The sequence below is a fragment of the Melospiza georgiana genome, chromosome 15 (assembly GCF_028018845.1).
Source record: "Melospiza georgiana isolate bMelGeo1 chromosome 15, bMelGeo1.pri, whole genome shotgun sequence".
Classification (NCBI taxonomy): Eukaryota; Metazoa; Chordata; class Aves; order Passeriformes; family Passerellidae; genus Melospiza; species Melospiza georgiana.
Window position 1 is genome coordinate 14,275,330 of NC_080444.1, and position 20,251 is coordinate 14,295,580.

The window sequence follows — 20,251 nt, forward strand, 5'->3', positions numbered from 1 at the left end:
TTTCAGCAGTGTTTTAGCATGCTGGGAATGCATCCCAGCATTGCCACCCTTGCTGTCTCCCATGGCTGGACCCCAAGGGGTGTGTGACTGATGGTGCTGAGCGACAGCAACGCCACGCTGGGCTCTGCTCTCTCACTTCATGCAGCTGCACTACAATCAGCATTAGAAGATAATTAGACACATTATTTCCCTTCCATTAGAGCCCAAGTTCCACTGCTGTAAGATAAGGAGGTTCCATCTCCTGAAAGAGAAGGGATTCAATTTTGTCCTGGTGTTTCTGTTCCCTGTGTTTGGCCTGCTTTGGTGAGATTGTCCTATTCTGTCTTTCATTTACATGAAAACAGAGAGAGGCTTTCCTCAGCTGCACAACTGGGACAGTTTAGGTGACATGAGGCTCATTTTCTTAGTTTAGGCTATCTCAGAATCACTCAGGGGCAGTGTGCCTCTTCAACTGGAAATGTAATAAAATTATCAGGACTGCGCTCAGGCAGGGATGATATCAGTCACCTCTCCCTCCCTCCCTGCACCTCTGACAGCGTGATGGAAACCTCTGAAAAGGTTGTTGCACACACCGTGGAGGGTGGCTGTGCTCAGTCACCAGCTGGGGACATAAACTGGTTTTGACTTTGCACCAGGGGAGCAAGGGTACCCTGCAAGATGCTGAGTAACACATGACTGTGTGGCTTGAATGTCTTCACTGTAAAAGGTTTTGAAACAAAACAGATTTATTTTTAGATGCAGCCAAATGCAAAACTATTAATAGCATTGGTTGAATACTCTCTTGTTGACTAACATTATTAAAAACAGATTACTTGATTATCTCCAACTTATAAAATGGACTGTTCTCATTTGACAAGAGTACTCAGCAAAATCCATGTCATATACAGTTTAGTTTGTGGAAGCTGCTTGAAAATGTCACAACTCCACAGAGCTACTGGCAAGCCTGTGAAATCTCAATGTGTTTTCTGCTGAAATGTGGTAAAATTAGTCTGACAACATGAAATGCCACTACAAGCATCAGAGCTAGAGAGGTGCAACCACAACCTTCAAAGTTATTCCATGTACTTGGCTCTTACTCGTGCTCTACAAACTTGTTAGGTAAAAACCTCAGAAGAGCAGAGGCAGGAAATGTGGACAATTCTGATTAAGCCCAAGACAAAATAGGTTTCAGCTCCTTTACTAAACCTAATCACCAAAATAACTCTCCCATGCTGGAAGATGAAGAGATAATTCTAAACAGCAAAATGCAGCTATATGCAAGTGTAACACTTGAATTAATATACATTTTCTGCTATCATCTTGACCTAATAATATCAAGTCATATCTAGATTATGTTGGACAAGTGGATCTAATTTAATAATTAGTCTCAGTTATCCAATTAGCTAAGGAAAGGAAACTTCATTATCTTGCAGGAAATACTCAGTAAAGAATCAAAATACAGAGTGTACAGGGTTGCAAATGAGGACTATTATCACTAACATTCTTGCATATTTTTTCACCAGAAGAAGGAAAATACAATACAATTTACAGGGTTATGCTAATACCCTGAATGATATAAAATATTATTATAGTAGTTAATGGTAACAATAACAACAGTTATATTAATGTTCTGCATTTGTACCCCCAGTAGGGCATCCATTAATTACACTGAAAATCTCCTGCTATGGCAGTGTTCATTGAAATCAAAGTGACAGAAATGAAGAAAGGCTAACAAAACTTCAGTGATACTGAACTTATCCTTCCTCTAAAGGAAAAGGATGGATGATTCTTTTGTTTGAGGATATAATCTTTTCACCAAAGTATATTTTTTTTTTATTAAAAGGATTGGGAATCTTGAAAAGATGGTGTCAATAATCTCTTTAAATACTGAAACAAATATCCTCAATAAAACCATGTGTTTTAAAACTCAGTCCAGGGCCTCATTGTCCAGCAGGAACTAAACTTTAACAAGGAGACAGGAGGATAAACAAATGGCAAAACATCAGGTTTGTTATGGGACATTGTGCAGCCCAAATACCTGTCCCAGGTTCTCCCACAAGATCCTCTCACAGTAACTAAGCTTTGGCACAGATCATCTGCCACAATAACTTATTATTTCATGATGAGCTCAGATCTCAATGAGTATGCCAATTATACCCCAAAAAGCTGTTAGCACCACTTGCTAATGGAATTCTGCTGCAAAATTCTAACATTAATAATTTCACATAGCAAGTGCTGCGTTGGATAGGGCAGCGATCTACATTAAAGAGTATTTTTTGGTCAACTCCCATAAAACTACACTTCACCCATCAAAGAAATATGAAAAGACAGTAAAACATCACAAAAATCTAAAATTAGTCATACCTTAGAAAGAACTATGTAGTGATTTTAATAATAAAAAAGTTACAATTTAGGTCACTGAAAAGAGATCCATCATTATTCACTGAAATTACCATCTTACTATCCAATACAGTACTTCTTTAAAAATAGATACAGCTATATTGGAAGTGAGACAGAAGAATAGAGACCATCTAAGATTGATGACTTGACCTGTTAAATATTCAGATCCGTATTTACAGCTCTTCAGCTCTAGGAACTCGCTAAGCTGGGACTGGAAAACAGAACAATTTTGCCCTTAAATCAACGGTATGGTGCAAGCTGACCTCAGTTTCCCAAAGCTATCTGATAATCCAGTGTGTTCTCTGAAATGAGCTGACAGTGTCTTAATTCCAGCATTGTTCACATCAGAGGAGAGCTGCAGAGGCACTTTCCCAGCAGCATTAGTGCTCATCCACAAAGCCTGGATGTTTTCTGGAAGTTACTGCTCCAGTGCAGCAGCAAAATCTCCATTTCTGTGGGGAAGCAAGGCTGAGCTGCTTTACCATGATCTGTATCACCGTGGAACTGTCACACCATCTCTCACACATCACCCAAAAATGAAAGAAAAACCTGACTGGGGGGATGCCCTGTGTCATCTGCATGACAGCACTGCTACACATCAGGGTTATTATTTTTTTTAATCCAGAGAGAAAACAAAAGGGGCAATAAAAGGAAGAATTATCTGGGTATCTACTGGTGATTAAGTGACATGAAAACAAGCTGCAGCAGGTTTCTTTGTTTTCTTGTAAACAGTCAAAGCATTTCAACATCAGCCCGTCAAAGGCACTGCAAAGAACTCCTCCTGCTCTAACTGGGGTCACCACCCTGACGTGCTGCAAACAGGGAGAAACGGATGAGAGGAGAAACAGGACTCCAAATCTATTCTGGGGAAGCAGGTCTGAAGTCTGAGCAGACTAACAACTAATTAAATCACTTCGTTTATAATAGGAAGTGAAATTAAGCATTATTAAGGATTTCATGCACTGTTAGGCATCCTGAACCAAATTCCATTGTTGCTTACACTCTGAAGAGATGATTTGTGCAATCCCCAGTGATTTCAACACAGAATTGCCAATATGTTTCTAAAATGAAGATACTGAACTTGAAGCTAGAAGATTCATGATTGCTCTTGCATGTTGGTCTTATTAAAACTTACATTCTCTTCAGCTTCTTGTACTGGGTGAAAGCTCCAGGGGGAATGATTTTGATGAGGTTTTGTTCCAAACGTCTGAAAACAAACAGAGCAATATACATGTTAACTGCACAGCTACGGGACAGGAATCACATTAATTATGACAGTACATTTTATAGAAATATAAAGCAATTTTACAGGGCCTTATGCAAAATATGCTATTATTTTGAAGTCCACTAAATAGAAAAAATACTTAGAAAAATAAAATAATCTCTCTGGTTGCTAAAGTGGTCTAGAAGAAATGCCACAAGCTGAGGATATTGCACTTTTAAGGTTCATGGAATTAATAAATAATAGTAGGTACATTTTAAAGTTAAGGTAGAAAATAGAAAATACAGATGCTTTCCTTGACTAGCTGTTGTAAATAGAATGTAGCTGTTTAAATGGACAGCTAACCTAGGTTGTGACAGCTTAGTAAACATTAATTAACACAATCAGACCAATTCAGGGGCAACAACCTGGGAAGATGCTAGAAACAAAAGTGAATTCACTGCAAGATGAATTCATATTTTTAATAGGGTTGGGAGCATTTTATGTTAAAAGGGTAAAAAAAGAGAACTGCATCTTCCTATTCCAACTACCAAATACTTTAATTTTTCTAAAATATGGTCCAGACTACATAAAAAGTCTGTTTTTATTTCTAGTATTTGACTTGAAAGAAGTATTCTTTATGAAGTACCATAAATGCATGTATCACTAACATAAAATGCAAGCAGCTTTAAGACACCGCCTACAGAAACCACTGAGATTAATTTCTGTTCCTTCCCCACAGTACTTTCAAGTATTTGTCAGCAAGTTCCCTGAATTCCTGCTAAAAGGAATGGCTTCTCCTCAGATGAACTTCAAATATTCATCTCCATTAGAAATGTAAAAGTGGATCCTCAAACAACAAATTCCACTGACCGTGGTAGCTAAATTTCTACTGAGCTGGGACTGAGACCAAAATTGGTTTCACCTTGCTCTTATTTATTATTGAAATTTTGTGTATTTTTTTTCCCTGAAGTGTCCTAAAAAGCAACAGTTTAAATAGTAAAAAAAAAAAAAAAAAAAAATCTGTGGTTGAAAATGGCTTAGAATTGAAATACAAAAACATACTGGAATGATGGAATGAGGCACTCCAGTCATTTCAAGTTGCTGCAGCAATGCAGATGGGAGAGAAAAAACACTTTAGAACCAGGAATGACAATAAAGTGAAATGGGAGAAGGGAGAAGTAAATCAAGGTTTGCAAAGTACTAGGGAATAGTAGAGAGAAAATGTGTAAGCTCTCTATCCCCCTGGTGATCTGTGCTTTCATAAGCAAAAGAAAAGAATCCCCTTGAAAACAAGATAATTTGCCAGCTCATTTGTACTCTAAGAAGCTATTCAAGTACAAATATTTTGATATTTGCACAGGCAGCTTGTACAGCCAACGTGCTCGCCCTCTTTTATATCTGTAGCCATCTATTTTTTAAAGGTTGTGACCAGAGTTAATTCTATTCCTTGCTTTGTGATCCGAATTAGTGTCTGAGATTTCCCTCCCAGTCGCTCTAAATATAACACATCTCATTTCTGGCAAGTCCACAGTGAAATGCAAATTGCAGCGAGCTCCAGCACGCCACTATTGTTGGGTGTTTGTCACCAGAATTAGCAGCACACACTCTTCCCACAAAGGCTTTTTGTCAGCCTGCCAGCCGGGTGTTTCACTCCTCCCAAGGGTTTCTGTGCAGGCACTTCGAGGAACAAAAGAGGGTCATGCCTGCCCGATTTCCTGGCCCTGGGGATGGAAAATGGGGCTCAGCCACACCACACATGCAGCCCTTACAGAAAAACCCATATACAGGGATGGGGGGGAACGTGGAGCTCTTTACAAGCAGAATTCCCGGGTAATTTTAGTGACTCAAGGGTGGAAATATACACAGAGTTTTCTCCCCCCCAGAGAGTGTGAAAAAATATCCCAAATTGGAATAGTTAGTCGCAGGTCCCAAGTATTAAAAAAATGAAAAAAAAAAAAAAAAAGAAAATAAATAAATTAAAAAAAAAAATAAATTTCTAGGAAAAGCGGAGAGCAAGACAGAAACTGTCACAGACATCTTTTAATGAAAAATTATTTCCTTAGGATTTCTCCTCTTGAGAAGCTGAGAGGCTTCAAGAACAAAATGTAAACAATGGTTATTTGCTGCTGTGGAATGCAACAGGTGCATCTGGGATTGGTCTCATGTTGGTTTGTTTGTAATTAATGGCCAATCACAGTCAGCTGGCTCGGACTCTCTGTCTGAGACACAAGCTTTTGTTATTAATTTCATTCCTTTCTATTCTTAGCCAGCCTTCTGATGAAACCTTTTCTCCTATTCTTTTAGTATAGTTTTAATGTAATATATATCATAAAATAATAAATCAGCCTTCTGAATCATCGAGTCAGATCCTCATCTCTTCCCTCATCCCAGAACCCCTGTGAACACCGTCACAAGAAACAGGAGTTATCTGAGAGTTGCATTCTGAAGCTACCTAATGAACTCCTCACCCTTTCCTACAACATCTGCAGCAGATGGCCTGTACAGAAATAGATGGACAAGGCTCTTGTCACCTGCTGCTGTATTTCCACCACAGCACCTGACATTGCTTTATTCCACGAAGCCCTCTGCAAATGAAGGACTAGGGACTGCTCCTGACACACTCTGCTCAGTGCATTCCACCTTGCAGGTGGCACCAGAGCAGCACCACGGGCCCCATCAGGGTGTGTGGGCAGGTGGGCTCCAACCTGGGCACAAACCAGGGCACCAAGTCCAGGGCTGCATTAAACAAGCCTGTGCTTTAACAGAATAAAGTGCTAACCTGACTTCTATTTAATTTTTACATAAATGCGTGTTTTAAAATGGCAAACCTAGCCTGAAAAGCACGATACAGTTTCACAAGTAAAATAACAGAAAACACCTTGTTTGTATTAACACTTTACTCTTTCGCCTTGTTTGGCTCATATATGACATGTTGAGTGCAGCAGACAATTAAAAATCTCAACAAATTCTAGGTTCTGCCAGGAGGGGAGCTGGAAATTTCAGGGTGACGAGGGCCTAATTAGAAACCATACAATGGGAAACTGCTGGAGATGCCATCTTTGAAATAAAGTGAAAAGCAGTATTCTTACCTAACATTGGCGTTTTTTCCTACAAAAAGTTAAAAAATGTAAATTTTACAGCCACATTTTATTTCAGAGAAGAATGCCTAGATTACCTAGAACATGACCTTTGGAAAAATGTGGTTTTTATGGTGTATCCCTACACTATGGAGTGCTATCATACACTATAAAACCATCTATGCTAGTGCAAAGCAACATCATTTTTTGGGGAGTATTACCAGAGTATACTATAAAATAATTTTACAATACATTTGAAAAAATCTGTACAGGACACAATCCTAAAAAACTAAATTTTGATGATTTAAATTACTACTTCCCCTCTCATTAAAGGTTTCTTACAACTTAATAAATTTTTTCTTGATTCTCCTGTGATATTTCATACTCAGCTCTATTTAAGAGACTTGCCAAGCAGAATTCCCAAAACTGATAAAGTGAACTGGCGCTGCTCAAGCTCCCAGAGGTTTTTGTTGCCCCTCTGTTCCCCTGGGGCTGTGCTATGTCACCAGGTGAGTGCTGAGATGAGCTGAGGCACATCTCCCCCTCCCCACACACAGCATTGCTCTGTCTGCCTCTCCCAGCTTCATTTTAGAGGCTTTGACAACAACATCAAAGGACAGGAACAATTTCCTTTCTCTTCTCTCATATATCATCAGAGATTGGAAAGGATGAGGGCCCACTGGATTCAGATCCATTTTTTCTTTTCATAGCATGATGCTAGACAGGATAAAGCCCTCCTTCTTCCTACTTTTTGTTTTTAAATGACTTTGCAGCAATGAGAGCAAAAAGCAAACATATCAGAGAAAAAACCAGGACAAAACAAACCCAGGGAAACCACGCAGTTAAAGATGAAAAACTATCCCAGGGTAAAGAACAAGCACTCAAATTCCCATGCTAATCCATCTCAAAGTTCACTGAGGTGCAAATCTTTTCATCACCTCCTCCCGTGGCGCCTGCACTGCTCACGGCCAGGATGGCAAAGCACAAAGGGATAAAGAACTCTGCTAACAGGGACTCAGCAGAGCCGGCTCACACTCAGGAGTGATGGAGCCATTCGTCTTGAAGAGTGATTCCCCCTGCAGAGCTGGGGAGACAGACGTATTAATTTGGGCTTTAACTATCTCCCTTTCATTGAGGGAAAGAAAGAATTTGTTATTTGGGTCTCTAATGGAGCAGTTTGCTAGCAATTTTCCCATTTCAAACACTGTCTCAGCTGCTAACGTGCAATGTTTTGTCAAGCTTACCTACCCATAACATAGACAAATCACTACCTTGGAGAAAAAGAGAGGGAGGGAAGCATCAGTACTGATAATTCTCAGCTGTCAGACGAATAGAGCCTACAAATGAGGCAGCCACGCTCTATTAACAGCGCCAGGAGCTGTGTCACCAGCGTCCCTGGGCATGGGGCAGGCCCTGGGGCCCTGCTGGGACACAGAGAGGATGAGACAGGAGGTTGCTCCTGGGCTCTTGGGGGCTGGCATGACCAAACAGCCTCGAGCCAAATGCACCTCAGAGAGAGGGAAACAAACCTGTGGCACTGGCAGGACACACACAGCCTGTGTGAAGAGTAAAATCCTCATTTTCCACCTCCCTATAAACAGGGGTTTGCAGGGAACTGGGTGGGGAAGGAAGGAGCATTGACATCCACTGTGGTGACACGTGGTGGTGTTCACAGGGGTCTGAGGATGAGGGAAGAGATGAGAATGTTGGCTCCATGTTTCAGAAGGCTTGATTTAATATTTTACTATATATATTATATTAAAACTATACTAAAAAGAATAGAAGAAAGGATTTCATCAGAAGGCTAGCCAAGAATAGAAAAGGAACAACAACAAAACCTTGTGACTGACCAGAGAGTCCGAGCCAGCTGACTGTGATTGGCCATTAATTAGAAACAACCACATGAGACCAATCCCAGATGCACCTGTTGCATTCCACAGCAGCAGATAACCATTGTTTACATTTTGTTCCTGAGGCCTGGCAGCTTCTCAGGAGGAAAAATCCTAAGGAAAGGATTTTTCATAAAATGTGTCTGTGACAGTGACAGAAGCCAGGGATGGGGAGAACAGTTTGGGTTAGGAAGGAGGAAATTTCTAGGCAACACAGCAATCAACCCAGGGACTGAAACAACTGGATTATAAAAAGCTACTTGGACCATTATTCTACATTTATCTCATAATTTAGGCTCTCATATATTATCACGCATTTTGATCTCTGATGAAGAAAAGTCCACAGGTGTATTTTCAGTATGCAAGGTGAATAAAGCATACTAAATAAATCACCATCATACATGGTCTTCTTATTCCAGGTATGAGCTGGATCTGATCCCTGCTCTCACACCCTTCATTGCCTCTTCCTCTGAAACACAATCTTTACTCCTAGCATGCACAGCAGGTTTGGGTAGCTGCACTGAATATTCACCCAGGAGAGCCCAGGATGGGAGAGAAGGGAGGAATCTGCCCTGCATTCACAGTCAGGACTTGCAGCTCATCCAGCAGCAAAACCAGAAACAGCCACAGTGCAAGGTCTGCTGGTTCAGAAAGTGCTCATGGACAGATATCCCAGGGAACAGCTTTTTGTGTCTCTCGCCCCTCAGTCCCCAGGAAAAAAAAAAAAAAAAAGAAAAGCAAGTTTTGTAGAAAACAAAGTGCTTTGGGATGGCAGGACATGTAGCATTTTAGATGTGTGTGTTTACTGCTTGTTTTAAGTTAAAGCCTTCACCCTCCACCCCAGCCAGACTCTACCACCACTATAAAACCCTTAAACAAATGGGGTCCTCCAAGAGTTTTACACTGCTGCCTTTCATCCCAGCACCTGAATGACTCCCAAATCAAATGATTATTACAATTATAAATGCCTCTTATGGAGTCTGCCTCTAGGAAATGGAGAGATGAGAGCCAGGAAAGCATCCACCTGTATTAATAAAGGTGACAACTGGAGTTTCCCTTCATATTCCCTCTGCTGTTGATTTTCAGGTCTAGCTGTTGAGCTCCTGCTGTAGTTTTAGACAGAACTGCTTCCTAACAACTCACCCGAGGGCAGATCTTCAAGAGACAAAATCCCATCAACAGTGAAGTGACTTGTCAACATAAATCTACCTGGGAAGTTACACAGGTAATTCTGCTCACCAAAAGACATCTTTGAGAATGAAAACAGATGTTTTGATATGTTCCTGATACCACAGTGTTATTCTAAAAGCAGTGCTGGTGACATTGGATCTTCTGACACACTGCAGTGAGTTTAGTTTCAGCTGTGTGAAACTAAGGTATCAGCTGGTAACCACTGAATTTGTGATGGCAGCCACATTAGAAATCCATTCCCTCTGTTGTAGCACGTTAATTTTGCATTAAATATAGCACAGACAACCAGGAAACACCAGAGAAATCCACAGACTGGTATTTCACAAAACATCTTTTGACAAAACACCAACGTCTCTCTAACCACAGTAACACCAGAATGAAGCATTGCTCTCCCAAACCTCAGAGTTTCTCCATCCACCACTGTGACAACTCCACATTTGCGGTGGGAAATTTTGGCCCTTCTCATCAGAATGTACACAGCTAATCATTGCCATGTCCCTGCCAGTCTAATCCATGTATTTTCCTTTCTTTACCCCTGGCTGAGGGTGCAGGCTCCCCCTGAGCTCCCTCCCACTGCTGCAGATGACCAAGCCCAGGTGAGCTCCCCTGAGCCAGCACCTGTGAGGGTGTTCAGGGTAAATCAGAAGCTGTTTTGGGGGTAGAATACACAATAATGCCTCGCTGCTCTGATTCTAGACCAGACAGAGAGACCATCTCCAAAGAGACCATCCCCAGGTGCTGCCCAGTTCTGGTATTCACTTCCAGCATCTGCTCTGAGCACTTTTCACTGATATTTTTAGGAATTATTTTTTGGGGTGGTGTTTTTAAGATTGGTGGGTTTTTTTGTTCTGAAGGGAGACAGAGAGTTTCTCCAGCACCTCTGTGAAAGCAATCATCCACCAATGGTTGAACCTGATAAATATTAACCTGTAGGATCATTTTTAACACGCCAGACCCAGAATATTTGCTTCACTGAGAAGCTCTGTGAGGTCCCACACAGACTAACCCCCAAACACATCACATTGATTTTAATTATTGCTTGAGGAGGTCAGTCCTGAGCACCCTCTATTGACTTCCAATTATTTCAAGAAACTTCCAGCCCTGATCACTCCCCATGTTTTCTCACAATGCTGACAATTTCAAGCTGATTTGCATTTAATTTGTCAAGTTGTGACACAAAACTATTCTTTTAGTGAAAATGGAAGTAAGCTGACAGAAAAAAATCAAAATTTTTTTTTTTTTTGATCTCTAATCTAGCTTATTATTAGGAGCTGTGTACATTCTGTACATCTGTTTTTACTGCACGTTTACAATACTGACAAGGAAAAGGCAGAACACCAGAAATTAGCAGGAAAATTAAGTAGCTGTTTGGTAGTTGAAATTCTGCCACCTGTAATATTTTCTCAACAGATTCTGTTATTTGACAATAGACATTCCTCAAATACTTTCTTACTTTCACAGTCTTTTAAAGCAAAATAAACAGAACATGTGTTAGCCAAAAGACAATTAGTATTTCATCCAGTAAAAATCTGATTAGTATATTTTATGTCAAAGTTGTGATTTTATGCTCTCTATTTTATTTTCTGTAATTGCTTTTCCTCTTCATAATCAGCTTAAGAATGTATATGCTCATTATTTATTGCAATTTCTTTATTTTGCTTGGCAACACAGGAGCTTTGCATTGAAATTTGTATTAGATAAAATATATATGCCTTTTTGGTTATACCATTCATTTTTATTTGTAATTATTAATTTGTGTATATACTGGTACTGAAGTGATATCTCTGGAAAAAAAAAAGATTAGACTTACACACTTACACACACAAACGCCCAAAATCCTAAACCAAACTAAAAACCAAAACAATCTCAAACCTACAAACCTTTTAAGTTTAATCCTACACAGTTTGCCTGAGTAAATTAACCTGTACATAACTTTTTTTCTAAATCTCCCAATTATCAAAAGCAGTGAAGAAGGTAAAAATTGATATGGTTGAAATGAAAATTACCATGTGTATGAGACCTAGAAATTTATCAAAACAAGCCCACCTTCCTGTGCCTGCAGATGACATTAGTTACACAACTTCAGAAATAAAAGTAAAGATGTAAGAAATAAATCTGCCTTGATCTTGCAGCAGAAACTCCCTGCTGTTTCTGCTTGTTTCTAAAACTGTGAAATGCAGCTTTCTGTTTTCCTGTATTTGTCTCAGCACGGAAAACACTTTTATTCTTAAAATTTTCCATATATTTATATTTTCTTCACTGACTATCAATCTAAAATATTTATTATTTCTTTATGATTTTTGTGTTTTGAACTCCACAAAAAATTTTCTACATATTTTTGGCCTGACAAAATAAACCCCTGTGGAATGCAAGACACAGTTTGCCTGGTGAGATCCAGAACAAAGTAGTCAGGTTAGACATGAGAAGCTGTCCAGAGCCAATTTTCAGCAGTGAATGAAAATCATATTATAGGATTCAGCTACAGGAGCCAACCTGGTTCCCCAGGCAGAGAATTTGCCACCAGAGGCAATTATGCAGCATTTACTGCAGGTTCCAAAATACTCTCCTGGCTTCAGCTGCACTATTTACTGGAAGCCTGGGAAAATTACTATAATTTTCTTTCAGGAGGAAGAATAATGTTAAATTAAAAATTGTCATTCCTTTTCCCATGAAGTTTATAGTTCCTACACATTTATGTTCTTGATAAAACTCCTTGCCTCTGTGAAACTGAGAACTTCAAAGCCAATTGTTAATAAACATGAAAATGCTGTCGTGTAGTTAATTTATAATTTATATAACAAAAAATTATTCTTATTACAATGAATAGTCACCGATGCTCAATCTTTCTAGAATAGCTTTTCTGACTTTATTTTAGTTGGAGGGAAATGAATTTTGAATATACCAGTAACTTAAAAACCCAGAAACTGTTCATCACTCTCTTCAAATCATAAAAGCTTCCTAAAGATTCCCAGCTGGAAATGCACATTCCTGCAGGTACTGAGGAACAGAGAAGGCAATTTCTTCCTGAGACAATTCCTGAAACAACAAACACAGCAAACCTGTCTGTCTCCAGCTCTGCAACACTGCCCAGCACACTGGCACCCTCCTGACATTGAATTTGTCAGGAAATCATTCATTAAAGGTAGAGCAAGTAGAACATTACATTACAAAGTGATCATCCTGCAGAAAATTAGGTTTGTGCTCATTTTGCCAGAACCAGGGGAAAACCAACATTTCATTTTTCCTTTGCTCCAACTCTAGAATTTTTCCTAAGAGTGGAAATTCTGCACCAAAATCACGTGCTATTTATACGTACAAAAACATCAGCCAGCAATTCAGCTATCAAAAGTGAAAATGCTGAACTAAACCCATGTGGAACAAGTGACTCAAACCACCCTTAGGCCAAGCCTGGGTGCTGGTGGAAGGGCTGCCATCCCTGTTTGCTGCGCCCAGCTGCCAGAGGAAGCTGTGGCTATTATCTCAGCATACATGGTGCCTGAACTGCACTTCTCCTTCAGGGACTGGCAGCCTCTTTACTGTCTGGAGCAGCTGCATCAGCATTCAAACAAATGGTTTGGGATTGTTTCTGAGTCAGGTACATCCCACCCAGCTTTACCTTGGCTCATTCAATTCTATTTCTCTTAATCTCACCAGACACAGGGCATGGTACAGGTAAATGACAGTGGTGAAGCAAACTTGATGTGAACAGATCTCGGACCTGTTTCAAAATTTAAGGATATACTTTACATTCTGGAGTTTGATTTTTAAGTCTGCAGATGACTGAGACTTGGCTTTTCAGAGTAATTAACACTGCAGAGCACAAAGTGTTCAAAGCACAGTGCCTGTTGAGTTTTGCTGCAGCTGGGAGTCCTCAGCACTGCTGAATGTCTCAGCTGACTCAGCCAGAACTGAGATTACATCACCAGTGACCACCCAAGGAAAGCTTGTGCAAGTCACTTGCCCAGAATCAATTAATAAAACCAGTGGCAAGAAGAGGCACAACCCAATTCTCTGAACAGCATTCATGAGATTCTCTTCCCCACAGCCCCCATTTTACAGTTTTCCTGTTTCTGCAACAAGTGAACAGACCCTGTCTATACACACAGGCTCCCTCCCTACACATCCCTGATGCATCCCTAGGCAACAAGAAATGAATCCAAGCTGTCAACAGCAGCATGAGACTGTGCTGCTGTTGAAGTGAATACCACCACAAATACACACAGAAACTTCAAATGACAACTGCAGCTACAAACATTAACTTTGGCATTTTCTAGCATTTTCTAATTTATTTCTTTTTACTGAAAAAAAAAACCAAAACCAAACATTTAATTCAGTGACCTCAAACCCCAAAGCTGAAATTACTGATTCCATCACAAGGAAACTCAAGTGTAACAAAGTCTGAATCCCAAACTCCTGTAGTGCTCTCTAACTGGAACAGCAGCAGTGCAAACAGGAGCTCCCTGTGTAGTTTAAGAGTTAATCTGTGCCTAGACAGTCCCTAATGCACAGGGACAGACACTCAAATTGCTGTTGGGTTTCCCAAGTACGTGGTGAGGGGGCAGGAAGGCTCTCCAAGGTAAATGTGCTCCACCTTTCCCTGTGTCCCTCTGTCCTGCCCCAGGCTCCCAGCCCTCCTGCCAGCCTACACAGCTGGTGTCCACTGGCACCAATCTCAGGCCTTTTCACCAAATACTCCTCACTTTCTCAGACTCACAGCACTTTGCTCACCCTGTCTCCATTTCCTTTGTTCCCAATTCTTCTCCTCATGTGTTTGGTTGTTTCCTCATTTCAGTTCACCCTTCTTTTTCCATCACTTTCTGTACTGGGCTCAGCTTGTTTACATTCTCTCAAGCATCCCAACCACAATCCAGCTTCCAGATTTATCAAATAATTAATTCCTTCTTTTAAGCAATCTGCAGATCCTTCAGAGAAGCAGCACCCAGTGCCAGTGGTTGCTGCTCCAGCATCTGCCTCCAGGAGAGAGGCTGTGTCCTGCCTTTGGGGGGCTGTGTCCTGCTTTCACCCAGGAAAGTCTTGTACCAACTGCTATCAAACACAAAGGCACAAGTGGAAGTCCCTGCACCACTGTTTTAAGGTGTACAACATCCTCAGACAAGACCTGCCCAGAATTCACATCCTAAAACACTGCAAGTGATAAATAAATAATGAGTGCATCAGTCTGAGGCAGACAAACAGCATGAAAACTTCCTTCTAAAAAAGGGGAAGAGGAAGAGTGTTGTGAGGTGAGAAAAGATCAATAGGGGGTTACTGCTCCTGCCCATGACTGGCAGGCATCAAACAAACGTGGCAGGCAGCTCGTGGAAGCAAATTCTGTTTGAAACCCTGCAGCCAGGGCTGGCAGTGCCCTCAGCCCCTGAGCCCACATCTGCACGGGCAGGAACACTGTCCTTTGGCTGATTGATGCCAGGGAATCACTACTGGCAGAAAGGATCTGCCCAGCCCATGTCCTGAGCCCAGAGCAGCCCAAGCCATGTGTCACAGGTCTCTGCTATCCCCTGGCTGAGCTGTCACTCTGTTTGACAGGCACTGGCTGCAAGGTTGTGATCAAATCTGAGCAGAACAACAAATTCTTGGAGGCTTTGTCTCCTCTCTGTTGGTCATCTCTCCTTCCCTACACCTCTCCAGCATCAAGCCCCTTCTGCACTCACATAATGTTCTCTATTTACCATTTATCTCACCCTTTCTAAATAACTGCAACCTCTCCTTTTATTGTAGATGCTGTTCCAATATAGGGAATGACTGTTTTGTTCGTGTACTAGCAAACCACCACACCACATGCATTTTGGTATTTCTTTTCATTAAATGCCTCCAGGTGCTTAATGACTTTTGTTTTCACCCAAGTAGTCATGCAAAACTTTTCTTGTTTATTCTCATGAGCTTCTCTATGGCACAAACTGTTCATTTCTCCTCTGAAAAGCAGAACAGAACCACTTTGTAAGCAGAGATTCTTTTGTAACACTCAGCACACAGTCTGTATTCCTCAGCCTCAATTTCTCATAACTCATTTTTCCTCAGTCAATTTGGCTGCTGCTGTCAGCTCCCAACTGAACAAGAAGCTTTATAAAAAACCAAATTGCATTCTCTACATTCTTGCTACCTATTTTATGAAATTATGAAAAAGCAAGTCTGGGGTACAGATTTCTAGCTTTCCTAAATTGCTTACTTAGTAGCAAACATCCTTGCAATGAAGTCCTACACCTGGAGGAGTAATAGAGTAACACAACAGGCTTCTAAAGTTATATGTGGGAGAAGGAAAATTAGCATCATATGATGCTTGTTTGATGTCCCATGACAAGTGAGTTTCCTGGTTTGTGATGGGTTTTCATCAACAAAAACAGGCTTAGGACTTTTTGGCAGCTTTGTCAGAGAAGGTTCTGCCTACCCATGCTAATGAAGAAAGGCAGGAAGACTGAATAAAAGATCTTTAATTAATACTGAAACAGAGTGAAATGTAGGTCACCTTTAATAACTGTGTTAGAGCAACAGCTGTGTGTTTCATTTTGGTAGAACAGTTTGTAAGTCAAGTGTTCTTACCAGAGCAATTTGGATTACAAGGGAATACTGAGTTAGGGGGAAATACAAGAACAAGTTGAATTCAATGTTCCTTGGGGTTCTTATGCCCAGAGCATTGGAAGGACACACAGACAATGAGAGCTGGAGCTCATCTGCTACTGAGAAAGGCTGGGAGAGCTGGGGGAAGAGAAGGCTCTGGGAAAACCTTAAAACCTTGTCCTAAAGGGAAAATACCTAAAGGGGCTCCAGGAGAGCTGGAGAGGGACTTTGGACAAGGGTCTGGAGAGACAGGACAAGGGGGAATGGCTTAAAACTGACAGAGGGCAGGGTTGGATGGGATATTGGGATGAAATTTTTCCCTGTGAGGGTGGGGAGTCCCTGGTAGAGATTGCCCAGAGAAATTGTGGCTGCCCCATCCCTGGAAATGCCTAAGGCCAGGCTGGATGGAATTTGGAGAAACTTGGGATAGTGGAAAATGTGCCTGTCCAAATCTGGTAGGATTGCTTCCAACCCAGAACACCCCACAATCTTACAAATTTATGCTTTATCATGGTCAATTTTGCTGTGTACCAGTATTTCTACAGCAACAAGAAGTGGATAAGTCCAGTGACCATGCAAATATTTGAATTTATACTCTGTAGACTCTAAAAGCTGTCTGGATGTCACAAAACTCAGTATGACAAGAACCTAAAATAGAAAAGAATTGATCTGCATTCCCTGTGGACTAACCACAAGTAAAATGGTTTAATGTAACAGTATTTCAGGACCACAGTAGTATGAAGTCATGGACACAGAAATAGATGGTTCCAATTCCTAGAGGTAGTAAAGGCAAACAAGTCTATAAAACAAGCATCTGATTCCACAACACAACTCACAAAACTGTTAAAGAACCAGAAATAACAATGTGGAAAACAAGATACTGAAGGTCAAATCAGCAGAGACAATGAGCTCTGATGTTCTAATCCATTATAAAAGCATCTTTCCAAGCTAAAACGATGCCCCTCTCTCTCATGAGGAAATCATTGACTGGAAATAAGAAAGGACTGTGTATTTTCATTTACTGACTGCAATTCTGGGTTTGTGAAATGTAAACACAATCTGAACTTAAGGCCCCAAGAACTTTATCTTGCTTTCAGGTAGGACAGTACCAAACTATCTTAATTTACATTTAAAAATTATTTGAGCCCTTAGATCAAAAGAACAAACCAGAGAGGACAACTACAGTACACCTGACAACTTCTTAGAACACTTTTTGAAACGTGCACTTTTCTCCCACGCAGGAGCCCGTGGGATAAAAATGGAGAGAAATAGAAAAGATTCGTGCATGAGAGTGGCACTTACATCTCCCAGATGTCCTCGGGGAGGTTGGCAGGGATCTCTGTCAGGCCCCTGCCCCTGCAGTCCACCACGTTGTTGCTGCAGGTGCAGGCGGAGGGGCAGGAGACGGAGCTGGCGCTGCACGACGGCGGCTCGGACTGGGGGCCTGCACACAAGGAACACATGCCAGGCTTAAAAAAATTATTGTGAGGCTCTAACAACAAAATACATCAGGCTGTGGGTTTTGCAGATCATCTCATTATACAAGGTAATCATTTATTTGCAAGTGAATATAATATTCCACAAATCAGCTGCAGAGAAAATATGTAAAAGTGTGTGTCGCAGACATCTTTTCATGAAAAATCCTTTCCTTAGGATTTTTCCTCCTGAGAAGCTGAGATGCCTCAGGAACAAAATGTAAACAATGGTTATCTGCTGCTGTGGACGGCAACAGTGGATCTGTGATTGGTCTCGTGTTGGATGTTTGTAATTAATGGCCAATCACAGTCAGCTGGCTCCAGCTCTCTGTCCAAGCCACAAACCTTTGTTATCATTCTTTTCTATTCTTAGCTAGCCTACTGATGAGAACCTTTTCTTCCATTCTTTTAGTATAGTTTTAATGTAATATATATAATAAAATAATAAATCAAGCCTTCTGAAACACGGAGTCAGATCCTCATCTCTTCCCTCATTTTCAGACCCCTGTGAACACGGTCACAAGTGTGTTCTTATTCCTCTCAGCCTCCACCCTATCAATCTCTTCCCCTCATGAACACTTCCTTCATGCTCACCCATATCAATTCATTCAAAGATTTTAAAATTAAGCTTTAGAATCCAGTAGCATTTCCAAATTTCCAAAAGTTATCTTTCTCCAGAAGTTTCCATTACACAAACACGTCTTGAGTACTTTTACGTACTGAGAGAAGACTCGCATCAGAGACAACTTATGTTTTTGAAATAAGGAAACCTGTTATGGTGTGAAGACTGAGAACACAAATCCTTTTTTTTTTCAAGATTAGACAATGCAGTTAAAGGAAACATAAAAAGAATTTAGAAAAACATGAGTTCAAACTTTCAAACTCTTGCTTAAGCTAGACACAAAGACACAAAGCTACACACAGAGCAGAGGTGTAGCACGAGGACATTGCTCCATACAAATTCTACTCAATTCATTAGATTCAGGCTTAATTAAGTGTCATTACATTTTTTTGAAACTGTAGCAATTATGTCAATTTTACTCAAATGGTTATGATTCCTACATTTAAAGTTTTGATATATGCATACATTTAGCCATAGATAAAATGGGTTTGCTATGCTAATTGAGGTTATCAAGATGTAGCAGTTATTGGTTTATTTATAGTGAGTCATATTTCCAAAGTACATGGAACACAAGAAGCCTCAAGAATCTTTATGTTGAGATACAGATGGCTAAATGTGAAGGTTTGTAAGGCTGGTAAGAAGTGACAAAATTCGTAAGAGATTGGCCTTTTGGGTGGAAAATTAAACACATCATAGTTGTCAAAACACGAATACATACAAGAATGTGGAAATACTATTCACAAAGCTGTTCATTCTTGGGGTTTTTTGTCTTTGAAAAGACCCATGATGGATACTTTCATGTTTTCCAACTACAGCTGACAAAAAGTTTAAAAAAAAAAGAAAAAAATATTTGCATCAACTCATAATTCAATGTTCATTAGGACAATTAGAGATTTTATAAAAATGCAACATTCCTATGAATTTCCCCTCTTGATTTATGCTTCCATACTTGCTTGGCTTAGCTCCTAACTGCACAGCAGTGTCAGCTTGTACAGAAAGCTACACATGTCCCTGCTTTCACAACCCTGTAACCAGCACAGAAAAGTCAACATCCCAAAGAGATTCCAGTGGCATCTCTAAGGATCATTATTTTCAAAGGCAGACACAGTTTGAAAGGACATCAGCTGAAAACTTCTGCAGGTGACTTTACAAATGCAGAGTGACCCCTCCTGGAAAGCAAAACACAATTTCTGTGGAATCATTCCTTCCATTGGAAAGGTGTTGAACTCTGAGAGGAATTAATTTCAATTTGTCTGAGTTTCCCTAAGTTCAAGCATGCTGTCATCCTCTTTAAATATTATTTTGTAACCGGGGATGACAGAACTGCCTTATATTAAAATATAATCTTGAGTTTCAGGATAAGATCACCATTTGAATTGTGGGCAAAACACTGCCAAATTTGAATACTGGGTTTGAAATATTTTTATTGGTTGACTACCCGGCTTTCTGTCAGGGCACCAGAAGAAAACTCTGGGTTTGATAGCACTGAGTTTTAAACACAGATAAACAAATTAACACTGATGTTAATCAGAGCCCTGAGTGGCCGCATTTGGCAGCCCAGACCTCAGAGCTCCAATCCAGAAGTTAGATTTTAAGAGGTAGTGACCGTGTAGAAATAAATAGATCTCACAGGAAATTTGTGCTTGGGCAGGGGTCAAATACATTCTTTATGAGAGTGGGCAGCTGCTTCCACCATGAGATGATCCTAATGACCCTTTCTCTCTCTGCTAAAATACCCTCTCATTTACAGTCCACTCTCCAGCCACCTTGACAGCTGCAGGTAAGGAGTTTTCCATCGTATTTCCATCATGAGTCTTTCATCTCATGACAGAGACCATTTT

General features: G+C 40.5%; 1 protein-coding gene across 1 annotated transcript in view; it reads right to left on the minus strand.

The window, feature by feature from the left end:
* The window catches only part of SLIT3 (slit guidance ligand 3), a 495,630-nt gene that overhangs the window by 158,765 nt on the left and 316,614 nt on the right, over positions 1 to 20,251 (minus strand). The window contains exons 9-10 of the mRNA XM_058034755.1: positions 17,616 to 17,757; positions 3,515 to 3,586 (exon numbers count right to left, since the gene is read on the minus strand). Coding sequence (XP_057890738.1) covers positions 3,515 to 3,586; positions 17,616 to 17,757 — 214 coding nt within the window. The remainder of the gene's footprint in view (positions 1 to 3,514; positions 3,587 to 17,615; positions 17,758 to 20,251) is intronic.